Below are 19,309 nucleotides of genomic sequence, written 5' to 3'. Positions count from 1 at the left end.
CACCTTGGTTACTCAAAAAGAAAAAGAAAAAAATTTAGAACATTGAAATAAAAGCATAGAAGAAGAAGAATATTTTTTTGTTTAATCATATATTTCCATTAGGCCCATCAACTTTAATGTCATCTTCACAAGCTTGGGCTAGAGATAACATCAACAAAAATCTCTTACAGCTCAACAATTAAACAACACATAAAACGGGTGAGACCAAGCCGAAACAAAAAAAAAAAAAAAAACATCTTCATGTCAGTTTATAGCAATGTTTTGAAAACCGGACCGGATTATGACCCGTTCAAGGGTTCGATTTCTGGTTGGATCGGTCGGTTGGACCGTATTCTATAAAATTGTTTTAGTCCCTAAATGTTTGATATTCATCAAAACACCCCTATAATACTCCCTTAAGGTTTGAAATCTGTCCAAAACACCCTTGTCACGGGAAGAGACTGGTGACTGGTGGCGGCAGCGACGATTGACGGCCAATCGAAGTTTGGAATCATGGGGCTTTTGATGTATAGGTGCCAGCGAATCTGATGGTGGTGTTAGGGAGTTCCATCGGCGATGGAACTTGCCGGAATCAAGAAAGAGGTCCGACGGTCGCGTGAACTATAGGTGGACGGCGAGTGAAGAAGGCTGGACGACAACCACTGAAAATGGATGGGTTTTGTCATGGAGATGCCATCGAGTCTAATGGTGGTGTTTTCTCCCTTGAACGATGCTGGAATCCAGCAGGATTGGACAGCGAATCGACACTATTCTGGCGGTCCAATTGCGGCTCAATCCGGTTTGATTGAAAATACCAGTTTTCAGAGGATACCGGACCGGAGATGTCGTCGGCTCTCGGTCGAACCGGTCTGATTTTCAGAACAATGGTTTATAGCACCTAACAGTCAAGTCAACACATACACACCATTGTACCTAAATTGTAACAAAAATTTAATTTGAATTTCCTATCATAAGGAAAGAGAAACTCCACCTCTCATACAATAATGCTACATAGGAAAGGTACCCAATACTAAATGAGTGATTTAGATGTGCTACTTTTAATGAATCTTGCAAGCTAAGTTAAAACCCATAATTTAATTTAAGTCAGGTATTTTGGCCGTAATATATAATATTGAATAATTAGATGTATAAACCCTTACATATAAATTGATTTATTATAAAAGTTAAATGGAAGAATGTATATAAAAAGTTAATTTATTAAATGCTTAATATATATAAATGATAACGTGCGAATGAAAAAATAATGACACATTAGTTTGTATATAATATCAGTTATGTAACACTATATTTCTTAGACGAAGCACTTTACTTGGATAATTTACTTCTTATTATACCATCAATAACACTAGGGGTACCGAAAAAGTTGCACCGAAATTCTATACCGGCCTATATGTAACGCGCGTCTGAATTTTTTTACAATTTTTTTCTAGTGAACGGCCGTCCATCAAATTTGGACGGCCTTTCACTCACATGGACGCCTGTCCATATTATATGGACGGGCATCCATATACAAGGGATGGACGTCCCTATTTAAAGGACGGCCGTCCATAAATAAAATACAATAAAAAAATTTGTAAAACATAATAGACAGCCGTTCATAGGTTGTGGACGACCGTTCCTTAATTTTGGACGGGTGTCCGCAAATACGGGATGCCCGTCCAAACTTAATTTGTTTTAAAAAATTTGGACGCCCGTCCACAAATTGTGGAGGGGTGTCCCTTAAGTTTGGACGGGCGCCCACATAATGGACGCCCGTCCTTGACCCAAATATGAAAAAAAAAAAAACTTTGGGGACGGGCGTCCATTCGTCCATATTTCTAATAAAAAAAAAAAAATTCTAAACAAAAACCCATTCTTCTTCTTCTTCGTCTTCATTCCTCCTCTCTTTTTCTTCATCTCAAGTTGCCATGCTGATGCAAACGAGAAATCCAAGTGCCCAGACAACTAATTGACGGTCTGTGAAAATTACAAATATAAATCAGTAAATGCTTTAATTTCTATTTGCAGGATCTAGATATACATGCACCAGTAGACACCAAGTCATTTTTTTTAATCAGCTTCCAGAAAAATAAATGAAAAAAGGAAGGGAAAGAGATATATGGACAACAGTATAGATAATTACCTTTCCAGTGTTAGAATCCACCAACATACCCTCTGGGTTGTCTCCAACAATTATCAGACGTTTACCATCAGGACTCAGCGAAGTATGCTGCAAAAGCACAAAATAAAAAAAAAATAAAAAATTCAATTGAAAGCTTTAGCCTGCAAGTGCTTCATATATTGCCCAGAAAATGAAGCACAAAACCCTCCATGTCAACAAAGGCATCACATACTATACGGATAGATGGACTGTTGAATGTAACTAACTTACATTCACTCGCCAAGGAAAATGGAAATGCTTAGAGAGTTGATACTTTTCCATATCAAAATCTCTGACACCACAGTCATTATTTGAGGCAGTGAAATGGACTGCACCACTGGCAATGAAGACGAAGAAAAAGAGAGACACCACAGTCATTGTTTGAGGCAGTGAAATGGACTGCACCACTGGCAATGAAGATGAAGAAAAAGATAAGAGATGGGGAATGAAGACGAAGATGTTTTGCAACAGGAGAATGGGTTTTTGTTTAGTTTTTTTTTTTTTTTTTATTAAAAGTATGGACTGGCGTTCATTAGACCCGTTTCCTTTGTATGAGAATGGGTTTTTGTTTTTTTTTTTTTTTTTTTTTATTAAAAGTATGGCTGGCGTCCATAGGCCTGTCCCTTACATAAGGGACAGGCGTCCATCCTAATGGATGCCCATCCAACAGTTAGGGACAGCTGTCCAAAATTTATGGATGGCCGTGCCCAAGTTTTTTTTTTTTTTTTTTTTCATATTGGGTCAAGGACGGGCGTCCAAACTTAAGGGACCCCCGTCCACAATTTATGGACGGCGTCCAAATTTTTATTTTATTTTTTAAAACAAATTAAGTTTGGACGGGCATCCATAAGACGTCTCGTATTTGTGGACGCCCGTTCAAATTAAGGGACGGCGTGTCCATAATGTTTTACAAATTTTTTTATTGTATTTTATTTATGGACGGACGTCCTTTAAATGGGGACGTCTGTCCTTGTATATGGACGCCCGTCCATATAATATGGACGGGCGTCTATGTGAGTGAACGGCCGTCCAATTTGATGGACGGCCATTTACTAGAAAAAAAATGTAAAAAAAATTCAACATATGGACGGGCGACTATGTGAGTGAACGGCCGTCCAAAATTTGATGGACGGCCATTTACTAAAAAAAATTGTAAAAAAATTGTAAAAAAATTCGAACGCGCGTTACGTAGGCGGTATAAACAACTTTTTCAGTGTCCGTACTGTATTGTTTATATATAAGTTATCTTACTTGTAATCTTGGGGAATTATCATATTATATAGTTCTAAAAAACATGTAACCTTTGACCTTATCTTATCTTCAATTTTAATATATTTTCTAATGTCTTTCACCATCTTCACACAAAAAGTTTAAGAAAACTGAAGAAAAGCAATGTATGTATTATTAATAGATAAAATTTTCAAAAACTTACGTTGCGTGGTCCCGTAGCTCAGTTGGTTAGAGCGTTGGTCTTATGAGCCGAGGGCGCGGGTTCGAGCCCCGCCGGGACCATGTTCAATTTAAATTTTTCAATTTTTTTAATCTGTCTGTATTGATACACTAGCTGATTGATACACTAGGTCTGTATTAAATGTTCGTGGCAATATAGGTATCGATACGAGAGACATACATAAGTCAGAACTGGACAGAAATAATTTTTCTTTTCCATTACAACTGACCCATTTTGGAAAAAAGCCATATCCAAACTATGCTAATGAAATAATCAGCCTCAGATCCAGACCATCTGGACATGATGAGAACCTGCCATATGGACATTTGTGTGTAATCTCAGTTTTCATCGTTCTTTAAACTTGTGTTGTTGATTGTTCATCTTCCAAAAGATCAAACTCAAGCTTCACTTTAGTTCAAATGTCATTTTTTTGCATAATATAGTGAAACACAACCATGCAGGCAACTTTCTCTCTCTCTCTGGCTTTTCTTACAATCTAGTTAACTTCTTTATCTACACACCCCATCTTCCCAAAACATCCCCCAACCAACTGCATCTCCCACTTTATCTTCTGTGTGTTTCATCATTTCCTCCATTTCTTTGTTTCTTGTCAAGGTTTCTTTTGTCTAATGTGTCTTTGATCAATTGCTTCAAAAGGGTAGTGCTTACAAAATCTAATTAGAATTGAATTTTGTCAGCTCAATAAGAATGGGTTCAGGGGACTGGCTTAGGTTATTAGTTTGCGCAAAACGATTGAACCAAAACAAGGAAAGGTAATACTAATTATTTTTACTTATAATTTATGTTTTACTGATCTTTTTTTTTTATAAATCTGTGTTTGTTTAATCATCTATTTGATTTGCAGGTGCATTCAGCTTTGAAAAATCTAATGGAGATTCTCAGACTCCAAGTGAATCGAACAGTAATGCCAATGGAGGTTCACATAGCAATCCTGGATTACCCAGAAAATCAGTTGAAGATAAAGCTGCAACCCGGATTCAGAAAGCTTCCGGGCATATAGGGTAACCCAGTCACATTATTTAGTATTTCTATTATTATGTCAGAACATTTTTGATATTAGAAATATGAGATAGAAGATAGATCTTTTAATTATGTAATTCTAAAATATTTTTGAATCACAAATAAATATATTCTAACATCATTTAATTAATATCTCAAAGATGATATAAATGCATTCGAAAAAGCCGAATTCCAAAAAAAAAAAAAATTTTAAGGTTAAATTGGTTTAATTTTTGCAGGCAAGAAAGTCGATTCGCCGGATTAGGGGCACCGGGAGATTTAACATCTTGATTCAGGACCAAACTGTTCAAAAGCAAACGTCAAATGCATTAAGCTACATTCATTCATGGTGCAACATCCAGGCACAAATAAGAACCGCAGACTTTGCATGGTGGTGGAAGGTCGGCTGGCAAAAGAAGCTAGAAAATCGTTGAACTAGAGGCTAAACTTCATGAGTTAGAGGTACTACTCAACTATCATTCTTACTTCCATTTAAGTTGTAGCTTTCAGACCCTAACTATAACTGGAACTTTGAGCCCTGCCAACTTTTACAGCTTTGATAACAAGTAACGGTCACAGAGCACCATGTAATTAATGAAAAAGTAATTGTCCTATAGTGTGGTTACTGTGGTAGACCATTAGGCTGTAGCCGACTTGTGTTAGCAATCAGCTAAGCTTTTTGCATTTAAGCCATTGATTTCAAACTGATACGCTTACATATCAAAAAGATCTTCTCCTGCCTGCAATTTTAATCACTATTCTTAATTGCTCCAAAACTATTTCAAGAGTTGTTTTACTTTCTCAATAGGTTGAATGGCATAATGGCTCTGAAACAATGGAGGAAATTCTTTCCAGGATACAACAGAGAGAAGAAGCTGCGGTTAAGCGTGAGCGAGCCATGGCGTATGCATTTTCTCACCAGGTCGATCTGCCTGCTATGGAAAACATTGCCATTGACATCTCCATCTGATACTTATAGATTGTGTAAAATTTTATCTATGTTTTGCAGTGGAGAGCAAACCCTACCCAGTATCTGGGGCAGGCTTATTACAGTATTTGCAAAGAGAACTGGGGTTGGAGCTGGATGGAGCGATGGGTTGCTGCACGACCCTGGGAAGTCAGGGTTAATGCCAAACCCATCAACACGAAGAAAATCAAGACCAAGCAGGTGAGCAATGGAGATAATGTCACCAACCAGACAGAGTTGAAGCTAACAGTAGTGTCAACTAAACCTGCCTCATCAAATGGGAATAAAACTACAAAAGCAAAGAAATCACCCAACCAAATTGCTGAAAACCAAGCTGCCCAAGAGACTCAATAGTAACTTGGCAAATGAGTGACAAAAATTCATAGGCACCTTTTTGGATTTGTGTTTTCCTTTTGCTCAGCTGGATTGGTGTGAATTTCTTTTTCCATGTAGTGTGTGAAATAAGAGAAAAAATCTTATAATATCTTGGATTGTTTTGTCTACAACGTAAATATATAAAATATATAGAATGCATTGTGTAATTTATTGCCTATAAAAACTCATGCCTGTAACTTATTGAATGTTGTGCATGTCGTCTAGCCGATGATGGAAAATGCTGAATCTCCATGGTTTGGATTCTTCAATGAGGACAAGTTTTTGTTGTACTTTCAAGAAGGATCCAAACAGTAAATGAGATAAAGAGTCAAAAACAGTTGGCTACGTGTGGCAGAACCATTAGCAACAAAATTTTATATTTCATCTCACTGTTTTAATCTTATCTTAGTCTTTGTTAAAGAACATTGAACACATACTGATCCTACTCATTTGTCCATTATATTATGTTTTAATTATCATACAATATATGATTCCATTTCAATCTTCTTGGTAACATCAAGTACATCCCAACAAGAATCTCGTCTCTTTTCAACCCTAAGAAACTGCAATTTTTTTTTTCTTCATGAGATACTTCTTTAAAAAACACATATTCTTCTCATCCAGACCGGTTTCTCTGCCAAATCCCAATTTTATATTTTGCTTTCATTGAAGAAACAAGGAATACATTGTGCAACTAATGATTGGCCCTCTGGTTGATAGAGGTGTTGTACAATTTCCTCAGTATCATTCAGCAAAAAAATCTTCTGTATTGTTTATGTCAACCTATAAGGCCTTTGGAGTAATACTCTTCAACTAACTATAAAGAAGTACCTCTTCAACTAACTATAAAGAAGTACCAGCCACCATAAAGCAAATGTCAAAATCACTGTATAAGCAAGCTTGGGAATTTATTTTTCCCCCTCCCTTCATTGTTTTTTCTCCTACAAAAAATAAAAGTTTCCAGCTAGACTTGGATAGATTTTTATTAGGCACTGAGATTTACAGGGTATGGGACCATTTACAGATGGACAAATATCATATTAGTGGTGGTATCCATCTGTGTATTCTTTCCATAATTAAACTTGTTGCGTTCATCCCATTCCCCTTTCATGGTTCCTCCGGCAGATGTACTCCACTTAGCCCCACTTGGTCTTCCTTCTAAATTAATCTTTAACTTGCTCATTCATTACAAGACCATGACCTTAGATTCCTCCAGAATGTGGTTTTAAAGTTCAAAAATATAACATTTATGTATCTGTAATAGTTCTATACTCTTAATTCATGGGCAAGTATGCGAGGATTCAGATTCTACGAAATTTGGTAATTGGGACTACTACCAGGATGACTACTTTGGTTGAACTACTGATAAAAAGCATATTCACTATTCAGCTTCCACTAAAGGGTGCATTGGGTTCTATTTCCAGATTAGACTCCCACTTAACATTCGTCGTGCATACTTAAGAAGCTAAGTTGCGGCGATATAGAAAGTACATGACAGTATAAAAACAATGATATCTACTGAAGTTAAGAAAATTCAATCTTTTTCAGAGAAGAAGAAATTCTGGAAGAAGTCTAATCCACTCCTCCAGCAACTTCTACTATTCACAGAAAATGACTTCTCAATGTATGCTCCCAAAAACATGAGCATGATAGAGATGTAAAAGACCAGTGTTATTTCAATTCTTTTTGCAGGTTTAAGGAAGTTGTTGAGGCATGAAAGTGTTCCATTGGAAAAGCAGTAAAGCAACAAACCAATCACAAACAGAACTCTCTCTTTCATCTAATGAGAATTGGACCATTTCTAAACAAAGGAAAAGACCTTAATTTGATTCTCTCATTTTGTTACCAGATCAAAAATAACATATGACTGAACTGAGTAAAAACACTATTGAATTTTCTATATCAGTTGATTTGTGGCTACTATTATTTCATTAGAATTATAGAAACAGTGCCAGATTCTGCGGATCGCGTTTGTTCCAATTGGGCAACATATCAAATCAACACTATAACAAACCAAATCTGTTTCTTAATAGCAAACTACCAATAAAAGGAAAAACACAAACAACCATAACATAAAAAACTCCGGCAACATGAACACATAGCAAACCAACAGAAAACAAACACAGTTGAGCTCTAAGAGCTCACCCGAAACCAGGATACAAACGTAATCAACTAAATTATAGAAGCTAAACAATCGAGGAATGAAAAACCTGAAATCCATCCAGATTTCTTCTTCCACGGTTAAGGCCATTGAACTAAAAATGATCCCAAATCTCCCCTCTTAACTAGTCTTCAATCAATCATATCAGCTCCCACATCAATCTCTTTGCAAAGATTCAAGAAGACCTGAAAAATGATTAAAATCAAAAGCTATTGTAAAAATTGGTAATAACCAGAAAAAAGAACAAATTTTTAGAAGCAGGAATTGAAGGTAGACCTGTAAGAGGGAAAGGATTAAGGTATTTGAGGTCAATCAATGGCGTGAATCAGAGGAAGCAGAGGATGGCCTGTTGTGAATGCCACCATGTTCCTCGTCTTCGCCTTGAATTCGTGCTGGAATGTGAAATCCAGAGAATTCACCAACAGAAGAGGCGAATCCAATGCCGGATATCACAGATGGATGGATGGTTTGGTGAGGAATTTGATGATGATGTTGGTGATCATTGGTGAGAGTAATTGGATGGTCTATCCAAGCACGAACTGAAGGCGTGTTGCTGGACTGAAGGGGTCCCCTCTGAGATGAAAACAACTGGTTTTGGCCGAATAACGGCTGCAGTGGTGGCTGTGTTGATAGTGAATTAAACATAAAGCCTCCACCACCACCACCAGCACTTCCACTGGCACCAGCATCAGCACCACCACTGTTATTCCAAGCAACCATTCTCTGGAACCTGGAAATTTCTGCTGAGCGGTGATGGTGATGCTGCTCCTCAGTTTCAGACCACCCAGCAGAAGAAGAATCAAACCCCAGTGGGGTTGTTCCAGAGAACAAAACCTGGACTTGCTCATCCGGATGTTGGTGTTGAGAATGAGCTTGATGATGTGGTTGATGCTGTAAAAGAATACTATTTGGCTCCTGAAATGACTGGAGCGAAAGCCTTAGATCTTGGCTGTGACTTGCAGTCCTCGAAAGCAAATCTGGTGGGTAACTCTGAAACTGAATGGATGAAGGTGTATCAGTTGTAGCACCCATTGGAAAGAAGGACTTGATTGTATCAGCAATTGAATCCGAGTCCAAAGATGGAGGTAAAAAACTCGAACTTTGGTTCGGATTTTCAACCATAAGAAGATTTTGAACATCAGAACTACCACTACCAACGCCCATTACAGCTCCTGAACTCCGGGGAAACTGAAAGTCTCTACCTAGATTTCTTGTTTCATTTTGTTGAGCGTTTCTTGTTTTAGTAGTTGTAGTAGTGGTGGTTACAGTTTCTGGATTCCATGGAGGTAACTCATCAAGTTTATCAATGGCATCTTTTGCTTTCTTGATAAGCCAATCTACGGCTTTGCTGGGGCGGTCGTAACCAAGGCGGTCTTGAACATCGTAGAACTGAATGGCTGTGTGGGCAGAGAGCCGAACACGGCGGTCTCTTGGACCTTTTGCAGTACAAACTTTACTGTGACGGTCTTTTCTTCCTGTTGAGCGAACAATGTGACCTCCTTGGACCTCAACGATCTCGCCTCCACTACTGTTTCTTATCCCCAATCTTGACGTTGTTGCTGCAGCTTGATTCTGACTCTCTCCCATTTTTCTTGCATATTGGATTTTAGAAGAAGATGGGAAGTAAGAGCGCTTTTTCTGGGGTTGTTGTTGTTCGTATTGGTGTTGTTGGAATTGTGAATCTAAGCCTAATCTTGGAATGAAATGTTGGTTTTGTTGGTGGTGTTCTGGTTCAGTTTCTTCTTCATCTGCTTCTTCTTGTTGTTGGTCTACATGGGTTGAATTGAAAAGTTGTTGGTTTGGATGAGGAGGAGGAGGTTGCTGCTGATGATGATGACGATTCCTTTGAGGATCCAGAGTCAGGCTGTGGTGATTTTCCTGTTCCAGTTTTTGATGGAGAAGTATACTTAAGCTTAATGGATGGTGGTTGTTGATGCTTCTTTACTAGTACTACTACACCTGTTGTATTGGTTTTGCTCTTGTTGCTTGTGCAACTGCCACCACGCTGAAACCTGATAACTCTGTTCCTGCTGCTCTTGTTGTTGTTGTTGCCTCTCCCAAAGGGCCCTGCCATTCAATATTTCCACTTCCATCACCCCAACACCAACACAAACCATCTAAACATAAAAAGTCACCCTAAAAAAAAAACTGAAAATAAACCTACCCACAACCCCAGGCAAACCCAACTAGCCTAACCCATCTCTTTCCTTCTCTCTGTTAGTGCTATCAGCTTTTGGTAATTGAGCCCTGTATCTAGTAACCAAACCAAACCAACAAAAACAAAACTTGGTTCTAATGATGTTGGATAAACACTAACAAACCCACTTCACCAAGAACAGCCTAAAATTCCCCTTCGGATATTTCCTGCAAGATTTTCATATTTAATAAAAAAGTTATTGCAGAGAGATGAAGTTGGAATAATAAAAGGGTATTTAGATTTAGATAGATAGGTAGAGAGAGGGAAGAGAATTGTTGGTTTTAGTATATAAGAAGGGGTTGGGTTGATGATGAAAGTGGTAAAGTGTGGCAGTGTTTCGTCAGAAAAGAGATTAAAGTACCTGTGATCTCATCGCTGCTGTTCTTTATACCCTACACTAAAAAACATCTAACCCAAAAGAAAACAGAACAAAACACTCTCCTCACATTCGTTCGTTCACTGTTTCTCTCTCTTTTACTCCTTTTTTTTTTTTTTTTCTGGTTTTTACCATTCCATTTCCTTCCCTTTCTTAGCCTTTTCATTTTCTCTTAATTAATTACTAGACGTTTAAACCTTCATACCTACCCTTTATTATTAGACGTCAACTCTAAATGCCCCATTTTATATTATTCCTACTTCAAACTCTCACATGTTTGAATTTATGATTCCTTTTTTTTTTTTTTTTAAGTTAAATTTAATATAAAGATTTGGTTCACAATCTAATTTTATAAATTTTCCTTCGTAACTCTAACGTAACAGTTCATAATTAGTTAATAATTGGATAGACAATACTCATAGTGAACAAATGAGACCTATTTACAGCTGATGAATTGTGAGCTATCATATCGAAATTATGAAAAAAAAATTATAACTCTGACGTGATAGTTCGTAATTATTTAGTAATTGGATAGACAAGACTCATAGTGAGCAAATGAGATTTATTTACGAATTGATCAATTATGAGCTGTTATATCAGAATTGTGAAGAAAAAAAATTATAACTCTGACGTGATAGCTTATAATTAGTCAATAATTGGATAGACAAAACTCATAGTGAGCAGATAAGACCTATTTACAAGCTGATTAATTATAAGTTGTTAAGTCAGAATTATGAAATTAAGTTGTAAACGTAATATTACCTAAATTTAAGTCATTTTCACATGGAAGTTAAAAAATAGTTGAAAGGAAGGCATTCAAGGAGATTGGTGCTTAAAAGAGATGAAGAGATTGGATAGATCCTTTATACGCCACCATCAGACCTTTTGACAATGACCCAATTGCAGCTTTTCTCTTTGCCTTTCTTTATTGCTTCACTTGAAATAAACAACTTCTTCTTTTTCCCTCTGTATTCCCTTTTCCCACCTCACCTTTTTCTGCCTTTCTTCCATTACCCAAGTTGGCATCTCTTTACTCCTGTCTTCATCTTTTTTTACCCTTTTTTTTTTTCATTTAAATGTAATCCCTCCCCTTTTCAATGCATTTAAATCTATTATTTAACTCTAGTATCTACCTCCTTTTGTTTATTTTTCATATTTACTTCCTCACCCTTTTACTTTTATATTAGGAAAATTCAATCCATTTTAAATTATTATTATTTTATACTCTTTAATGTAATGGATGGTACAAAAACATTTCTCATAAATCATTCACTCCAACATTCTTTACAATCTCATCAATATATTTTCACCTTTTAGGTCATGATGATTGATAAATCCCGTTCCCCTATGGCATGGCATTAAATTTATCGTGTTATTTTTTGACTTAAACCCATGCAAAGACTTTGAATTTGTCCAAAATTCTTTGCCTATTGTAAGTGTTGGATTCGTGTTTGGAGAGGAAAAAGGGGAAAATTCTGTTTTTGTTATTCATCACACAGACACCGTGCAAATACAATAAAGTCTTTGCAGACTTTTTACAGGTAAAAGAGAAATTACACAAATGCCCTTAAGCCCTTAATACATATACTTAATATACCCTCTCAAGTTGGTACATGATACAAATTAATCATGCCCAACTTGCCAAGTAAATAGTCATGTTGTTTTCGACTAAGAAGTTTGGTCAGCAAGTCAGCAACCTGCTTAGTTGTGGTGAGATGATGAATTTGGATGAGACCTTCTAAGATCCATTCTCTTGTAATATAACAATCGATCTTGATATGTTTCGTGCGCTTATGAAACACAAGATTAGCAGAGAGATGAATAACAACAGTGTAATCACAATACATATTGACAAGAGTTAATGAATCAACACCCAAATCTCTAAATAAACCAATAATCCATGTAAGCTCACAGGATAGTATTATCATGGATCGATATTCTGCTTCAGCAGAAGACTTAGACATAATCTTCTACTTTTTAGATTTCCAGGATACCAAGGAATTATCCAAAAAAACACAAAATCCTGTTGTAGATCTTCTGATACCATGTACTATTTTGCTTTTTATTTATGTTGATTAGCATATTATAATGATCATGTTAAATTCTAAAAATATGATTATAATTTTTTTTTTATTGTTTATAAAGGACAAATAGAAATATTTAAATAAATCCAACGTGGGTGATATCTCATGCCTCTCTTTCTTTATTAAAAACTCTTTATAATTTATGAATTTTAAGATATAAATTTGATATTATTTGAGTCAATCCAATGAAGAGCTCGTTATATTACATATTATATATAAATATAAAATTAATATTATGCATTTTAAGATATAAAATTAGATATTATTCGAGTTAATCCAATGAAGAGCTCGCTAAATTACATATTATATATAAATATAAAATTAATATCATGGATTTGGTAAGATTAGAAAATAAAAAATAATGTTGAAATTTGATGTGATAATAAGATTTAGGGGACATCCGTGGCCTTTGATTAAAATGAAGGATTAAGCAATAATTTAATTGAATTGGGTGATGGATTAAAGTGTTTAATTATAATTTAATTGAATAAAAAAAAGGTTATTGGGACAGACAAAGACAGAGTAATGATAGAAACAAGAGAGGAGGGTCCAACTCTTGACTGATTTCTTTTGTTTTTATGTTAATTAACCTGTGATTATTCTACTAAACAATTCTTTAATACAAAAATCATTTGTACTTTTTTAATTTAATTAATTAATTAATTTAATTAAAGATTTCTTGGACAATGACAATGGGCATTTGTGTCTTGTATTTAGGAAGCCAGTGAGGCAATTTCATCTTGGAAGTCTCATCGGAGGATTTCTTTTATGCATGTTCCCCACTTTGAAGAACAATTATTTTATTATTAAATACTTTATTTTAATTCATTATTATATCTTGAATCGCTACAAAAGTAAGATATGTTTCTAAATCTTCTAACACCCCCCCTTTTTTTTTTCACTATTTCAAGGTTGAAATTCATTCTAATATTTTATTTACAATTAAGTCATATAATCAAATAAAATTTATATAAAATAATTATTTTATCCTTTATTTTTTAATTAATTATATAACTCAATTATATGACTCAGTTATAAACATAATATGATTTATGAATTTATATGATTTAATAAAATGAGTAATATTATACATACAAAAAAATTTACAAAGATTTATTATACAAAATAATGTGATATAAGATGAATAGAGAGTGAATATAATAAGTTTGACTTTTTGTATTTATTTTTTCATTCATCTTTTGTCATATCACTTTCTACGAGAAATCTTTGTAAATTTATCTATACGCCTAACATTATTGTAATAATAAACCCATCTTCTTTATTTTCTTCTTTTATAATATATTAAAATACTGTGATTGATTCAAATCTTTAGACGGATAATAAAAACATAGAAGGAGAGTTGGTTGGTTGTGTAGCTATATATTAAATTCATATTAAAGATTAATTAATTATAATTAAGCAAAGAATCAACCTCTTTGTTTTGAAGTGCACATGATGCACATGATTTATATTTAAAGTTTAACGATGTAAGATTAGATAGAGATTTAATGAAATGAAATTAGATTATAAAATAAATAATAATAGTATAAATAAAGCCGATACGAGGTTTATTAATTATAAGGTTGCTTTTGATCATGATTTGTTTTATAATTTTTTTTTTAGAAATTATATTAACAAATTATGTCATGATTTTGGATGTTCCTTGATACATAATTAAGAATCTTAATCATTAATCATAAAATATGCTTCTAAATTAATATAATATATAATATATTAGAGAGTTTTATTAAGGGGAGTAATTATTTACTTATTTAATTAATTATATTTCTGTCTCATTTTAGGGAATTCTTTAATGCTTCTTAAAAGACAAATAAAAGCTTTCGATATTTATATGAGTTTTTTTTTTTATTTGAGTGTTCGGGTCAGTTTACTAACGTCTCAATTAATCTTCGGAGTCCATTGAACACTCTATAAGTTTAATGTTTTACATAAACCACAAATGTGATAGATGACTCTAAATTATTTTGAATTCAAGAAGTAAATGACTATAACTTCTTAACCACCAGGTCAACCCTTATGGTTTATACTTTATACGTGTGTTTTTTATGTTTATAGGGTTTTTTTTTATGGTATTTTGGTAGATTATTCAATACTTTTGGCTTAGGGGCCAATATAATGGACTAATATGATTTACGTTGAAACTAAAAACGAAGAGACAATAAAATATTATTGTGGAGGACATTCACTCTATGTGGTGGACACTTCATCAAAGCCCCTCTCTCTCTCTCTCTCTTACATGAGACAAAAAGGTAGGAGTTTTGTGATTGTCTCTGTCTTGTCTCTTTCAAGTCAAGCATTCATTTTTTCACACGCTCAATTTATTTTTTTCTCTTATCAATATATCTTCATTTTTATTTTAATAACATTTTAAAATTTAAGCAATTGAATATTTGTTGATGATTAAGATTCATTCAAACTAAAATAATATAATTTTTTTTTTATCATCAAAGGTGTTTGAGTCAGTTTGCATCACCTCAACTAATCGCTCCAATCTTTGAAATTATCGGATTAGAGTTTCAATAACTATCCCTATTAAAATATTTGAACTCAAGAACTTATAAAATATCTTTTTATTCTGTTACTATCAAACCACTCAATGGTGGTTAACGACACACTATATTTCATGTATCAAAATACTAAAATCTTTTTCTAAGACATCTGTTAAAACTTAAGACAACCTCTTGTATGTTATTCTAAATAGTTTTACCCTAATATAAATTATGAGATACAATTTAATATTTCTTGTTGGTTATTAAAAATAATTACATCTAAGAAATAAAATTTTATTGGTCAATAACATTATTAGGGTTCATCATGGGATCTCTGTTAGGATAAATCAATTTTGAAAAGATTAATAGTTATCGTAACAATCTCTCTATTGTCAAAGATATTGTGGTATTGTCCGTTTTGGACACAAAATATTTTACGGTTTTCTAAACAGGTCATCTAACTAGTCTTCACATTTTCTTCGGAACAATTAAATAAATAATTGAAATGTAATAATATTTTTTAAATTGAAAATTGGGCGGTAAATATTAATGAATATTGATGATTGTGTTGAGGTGATGTTAACTCATTCTGAGTGGTCAAGTCAACATCCAGTGAGTTTGTTAAAAAAAGAAAAAAATAAAAAGAAAAAAAAGAAGGCATTGTTTCTACTTTATATAGAGTGGGAATAACGGTAAAAACAATCTTGCGTATGACCTGTGTACTGAAAGGACATGTGGCAGTTGATACCACGTGGTTGTTGATTACGTGGGGTCGTCAACTGAGGTGGGTCATGTGTATTAGATGCGCATCGTCTGGGTTCCTGACCATGTGACCTTGGGCCCACTAGAATTATTGGCCACCCTTCTCCTTTCCAAATTTTCGCTACTTCTATTTTACATGCTTTTTTCTTTTGCAATGTTTATGTTTACTATTAATAGGTATAAAAAAAAAAATATATACTTTTTAGTATTAAATCTATTATTTTTGAATAAAATATTATAAATCTTTAGATGCAATTCAAAATTTGAATCATATTTCAGTTTTTAAAAATTATTTTAGATTATAAATTAAAAAGACCCTAATAATTTTTTTCTTACCCTAAAATTAATCAATATATAAGATATGATATTACGTGTCAATTTTCTTTTTTTGATAACTAGCATGTTCAGGTCAGCTTGCATATATCTCAACTAATCCCTATGTCTTATTGAACACTCTACAAACCTAATGTTCCAGGTAAACTACAATGTGACAGATAGTCCCAACGTGGTTTGAACCTAGAAAATCAATAATGTGAGCAAACATTTTTAACTAGTAGACCAATTTTAGGAAAATTAAGGTTTTAGGAAAATAAAATATTTGTACACCATAATATGCATTGGTTTGGGAAAATATCATGTTTAAATCTGAACATATACATTCTAATAAGTATCTAATATTAAGACTGAAATTGATTTAGATTTCTTATCCTCTAGCCCGTAATAAGACTGAAATTCGTAACAATCTTTGTAATCCATAGAAATATCGTCTTAATGATAAGAGTAGTACTATTATTATATATTCACAAGAAGATAAACATTTTCATTGTATCATTCTATTATATTTACATAATGATAAAAAAATAAAAAAAAAAATTCACATTTAAGAAGAATATTAATCTTAATTATAATGGACTTCATGGAGTTCGTAATCCAGCTCATAAGATTTTGACATTGAGTGAATGGTACATTCGTATCCTAGAATTGATTATGCCAGAAGGAATCGTCAAATCAAATTAATATCTCGTTTTCATCTTCATATATTAATTTCATCAAAGTAGATAAGCAGTTTTTTTCTCACTTTTGTCATTTGATTCAAGTTGAAAAAGGGTTCTTCCCTTTTTCTCTTTCGAATAAAAATGGTCTAGAAACTAAGGTATGTGATGTAACTCTCAAGACTCGGTTGTGCAATGAAAGTTAAAGCTGCAAAAGCTGATGAATCGGCCTTTCTTCTTCAATCAGCAGGCACGCAGAGTGAGCAGGCCAGTTCGTGATCCAAGAAGATTTAATTAGTTAGTACGAACAAGAAGAAAAGAAAAGAAAAAATGAAAATGATCCAATCTTTTTTAACTGCTACAAATTCTTCTTACCCGTACAATTACAGCATTATTTTGAAGAGTATATACACACATACATTCTTTGTAATTTCCAAAAGATAAGACAAATTTTTTTCCGTAGAATGATGATGAGAAATATGAACGTGAAGATGATGAGGTTGACATTTCTTATTTTAAATTTTCATAACCTGAACAAGACAGTAAAATTTCATCAGTTTATTGTTGTTTCAATCTTACCAGAACATCCATAATCTCTTTCGTTTGTCCTGTATGAAAAAAGCTAGAGCTTTGCAACGTTACTGCTGTGTAAATTCTGCATGGCTACCATTAATTTTAGGTTTTACATTAATATTCTTTTTCGAAGAGAAATAAATAAAACCCTTCTAGACCATGTATCACCATTTACACAGTGTCAACGGCGCATTTTGTCTTCTTGTAACAAATATAGAATGCCACAATTTTATGGCGTAACGATGCATTCATAGGGTTTAGGGTTTAGAACGTTGATATAAATTAGTTTTCTAATAGTGATAATAAAATTAAAGTATGTGACTTTAATGGAAGAAAAAGATGTAGTAGTTAGCATTTAAATTGTGGTTTACAAGGAATTGGAAAAATCTGCGTTTGTTTTTATGCATGCAAAATAAAAAAAACATAAAAAAAACTTGTTCAACTCTTTCTTGATTGGTTGTCACAAATTGATTAGGGAAGTCATTGTCTGAGGAGACAAATTGTTGGAGCTATATAGCAAGCATTCAAAACATATCTTTGGGAATGTGTTTTTCTTTTCTTTCTTTTTTTCTCATTGAAATAATTTTCTCGAGAAAGCTAGCTGGTTGGGTTTGGCCACAACTTTGTAATTGAAAATTCACGCGTTTGAATGATTGTGATGGTGCAATGAAAGCAGTCTTTGTCGATAGGAATTGAACAGTTGGCGTAGCGTGCAAATGGAGCATAAACTTTATCTGATTTTTCAACTTGTTTCTATCCATTTATTTGTAACTTTCTGGGTTTACATTTTGCTTTCAAAATCAAAAGTATTTAACAGGTGTCCTGTTGCAATTTTATTAAAGACTACGGTACGTTCCTGTTCATACACACACTCATATTCAAGAATTTGGTAATACTTTTCGAGATTAAAGTTGATTTTTTTTTTTTCCTGAATATATGGCTATCTTGTGCTAAATCAACATCAAAACCATCATATATGTACTTTTTATTAAAGCATATATATAACCAAGATCCATTTTTCTTTAAAAACAATATTATTTGACTTTAACCATCATCGGATGACTTGATGATAAATAAGTAAAAGAAATTCTATGAGCTTTTGAGTTCGAGTCCCCTCACCTACTAATAGGGGTGGTCACTAAGACTTTTACTTGATGGATAGTACGTACCAAGACCTTTAGGGATTAATTAAGGTGCATATTTTTTACAGTTTTCAATATACGAAAAACCTTGTTAAAAATTTTGTCTTTTAATCTTTCTTTACAACAAGATTTTAAAAAAAATTAATTTTTTGTTTAGAGGACTTTAGAAAGATAACGTTTTCTTTAACCGAAAAGGGTTTAGGGTTCAGTTTAAACTTGTTTTCAAAAGCAAAAAGACACTTTGAAAAAAAAATTCTGTGAATCATTAGATAAGAAAATAATAGAAAGTGGTTAGGGCGTGTCAAAAAAGAGAATGCCATTGGAATAGTAATACTCAAACCAAAGTGGTTGGTCGATTACCTTGGTGCTATAATATTGAATGTGGGACATGAATTTGGGGGAAAAATTTTCTCAGCTCTTCACGCTCATCAGTTTTAACCTAATAATAATATTTCCTTTACTCTTCTGCCTTTTGACGTTGATATATTATACCCCACTCTCACAACCTGGAATCCACAATCGCCATGCATACATAAATTTCTCTGCTCAGAAATATTTAA

The 19,309-nt window shown here is 33.6% G+C and overlaps 1 protein-coding gene, 1 non-coding gene and 1 pseudogene across 2 annotated transcripts; 2 read left to right on the top strand and 1 right to left on the bottom strand.

Moving 5' to 3' along the window:
• The first annotated feature begins 3,579 nt into the window (after positions 1 to 3,579).
• TRNAI-UAU lies at positions 3,580 to 3,652 on the top strand. Its single transcript has one exon. It is a non-coding gene; the product is annotated as a tRNA-Ile (tRNA).
• A 646-nt stretch (positions 3,653 to 4,298) lies between these two features.
• LOC116123499 lies at positions 4,299 to 6,119 on the top strand (annotated as a pseudogene).
• A 1,887-nt stretch (positions 6,120 to 8,006) lies between these two features.
• Positions 8,007 to 10,051, bottom strand: LOC116123508 (transcription factor TCP4-like). Its single transcript, XM_031409269.1, has 2 exons — positions 8,390 to 10,051; positions 8,007 to 8,298 (listed from the first exon to the last, which is right to left on the bottom strand). The coding sequence occupies exon 1, from the start codon at positions 9,698 to 9,700 to the stop codon at positions 8,426 to 8,428; it is 1,275 nt and encodes a 424-aa protein (XP_031265129.1). The 5' UTR covers positions 9,701 to 10,051; the 3' UTR covers positions 8,007 to 8,298; positions 8,390 to 8,425.
• Between the last annotated feature and the right edge of the window lie 9,258 nt (positions 10,052 to 19,309).

This window comes from Pistacia vera, unplaced genomic scaffold (genome assembly GCF_008641045.1).
Source record: "Pistacia vera cultivar Batoury unplaced genomic scaffold, PisVer_v2 Contig1426, whole genome shotgun sequence".
In the NCBI taxonomy this organism is placed as follows: domain Eukaryota; kingdom Viridiplantae; phylum Streptophyta; class Magnoliopsida; order Sapindales; family Anacardiaceae; genus Pistacia; species Pistacia vera.
Note: the sequence above shows the minus strand (reverse complement) of the source record. Positions and strands in the feature narration are given on the sequence as shown.